General features: G+C 69.1%; 1 protein-coding gene across 1 annotated transcript in view; it reads left to right on the top strand.

The window, feature by feature from the left end:
* F751_2375 (putative amino acid permease YfnA) overlaps window positions 1-667 on the top strand; it is a gene marked incomplete at both ends in the record, with an annotated part of 6,172 nt that overhangs the window by 2,874 nt on the left and 2,631 nt on the right. The window contains one exon of the mRNA XM_011399244.1: window positions 262-415. Coding sequence (XP_011397546.1) covers window positions 262-415 — 154 coding nt within the window. The remainder of the gene's footprint in view (window positions 1-261; window positions 416-667) is intronic.

Raw genomic sequence — 667 nt, 5'->3', positions numbered from 1 at the left:
TGGTGTGTGGTGGGGGGGGAGGGGGGATGATTCACACAGCAGGCAGCGCCCATGGGGGTCTGGAGGCTGGCCTGGCCACGAGAGCACGAACTTGACTCTGTCGGGCGTGCCTGGGCACGGGTGACAGCGCCCCGCGGCAGCGGCATGCATGCCTGTGTGTCCCAGGGCACGCCCACTCAGGGCGTGGGCCGAGGGGCGCTGGCACGCCCTGGCACCTGCAGGCGACCCTCTGCGCCCACCTCCACACCCACCCACGCGCAGGCCAAGAACATCGATTCGCTGCCATGGGCGATGACGGGGGTCACCATCACCGCCACCGTCCTGTACACGCTGCTGGCCCTGGCGCTGAGCATGCTCCTGCCCGCCACTGCCATCAGCGCCTCGGACGGCATGGGCCACGACTTCTTGACCATCGGTGCAGGAGAATGGGGGGGAGGGTCTGAGGAGGTGCAGGGATATGCATGGACGGACCTTGTCACCAGATGTATGTCCCCCGTGCAGTCGCCCCGCACGCTGGCCATGCCAATGTGCACTTGCGGCACGGTGGTGCACAGGCCCCTGGGCGTGAGCCATTCTCGTCGGATCTGCCCCGGCTCCCTTGCTTCCCGCTTGTTTCTCGCCTCCCATTCCCCCTGCACCCCCCCCCCTCCCCCCCCCCCCCCCCCCC

Source organism: Auxenochlorella protothecoides (assembly GCF_000733215.1).
Source record: "Auxenochlorella protothecoides strain 0710 unplaced genomic scaffold scaffold22, whole genome shotgun sequence".
NCBI classification, from domain to species: domain Eukaryota; kingdom Viridiplantae; phylum Chlorophyta; class Trebouxiophyceae; order Chlorellales; family Chlorellaceae; genus Auxenochlorella; species Auxenochlorella protothecoides.
Note: the sequence above shows the minus strand (reverse complement) of the source record. Positions and strands in the feature narration are given on the sequence as shown.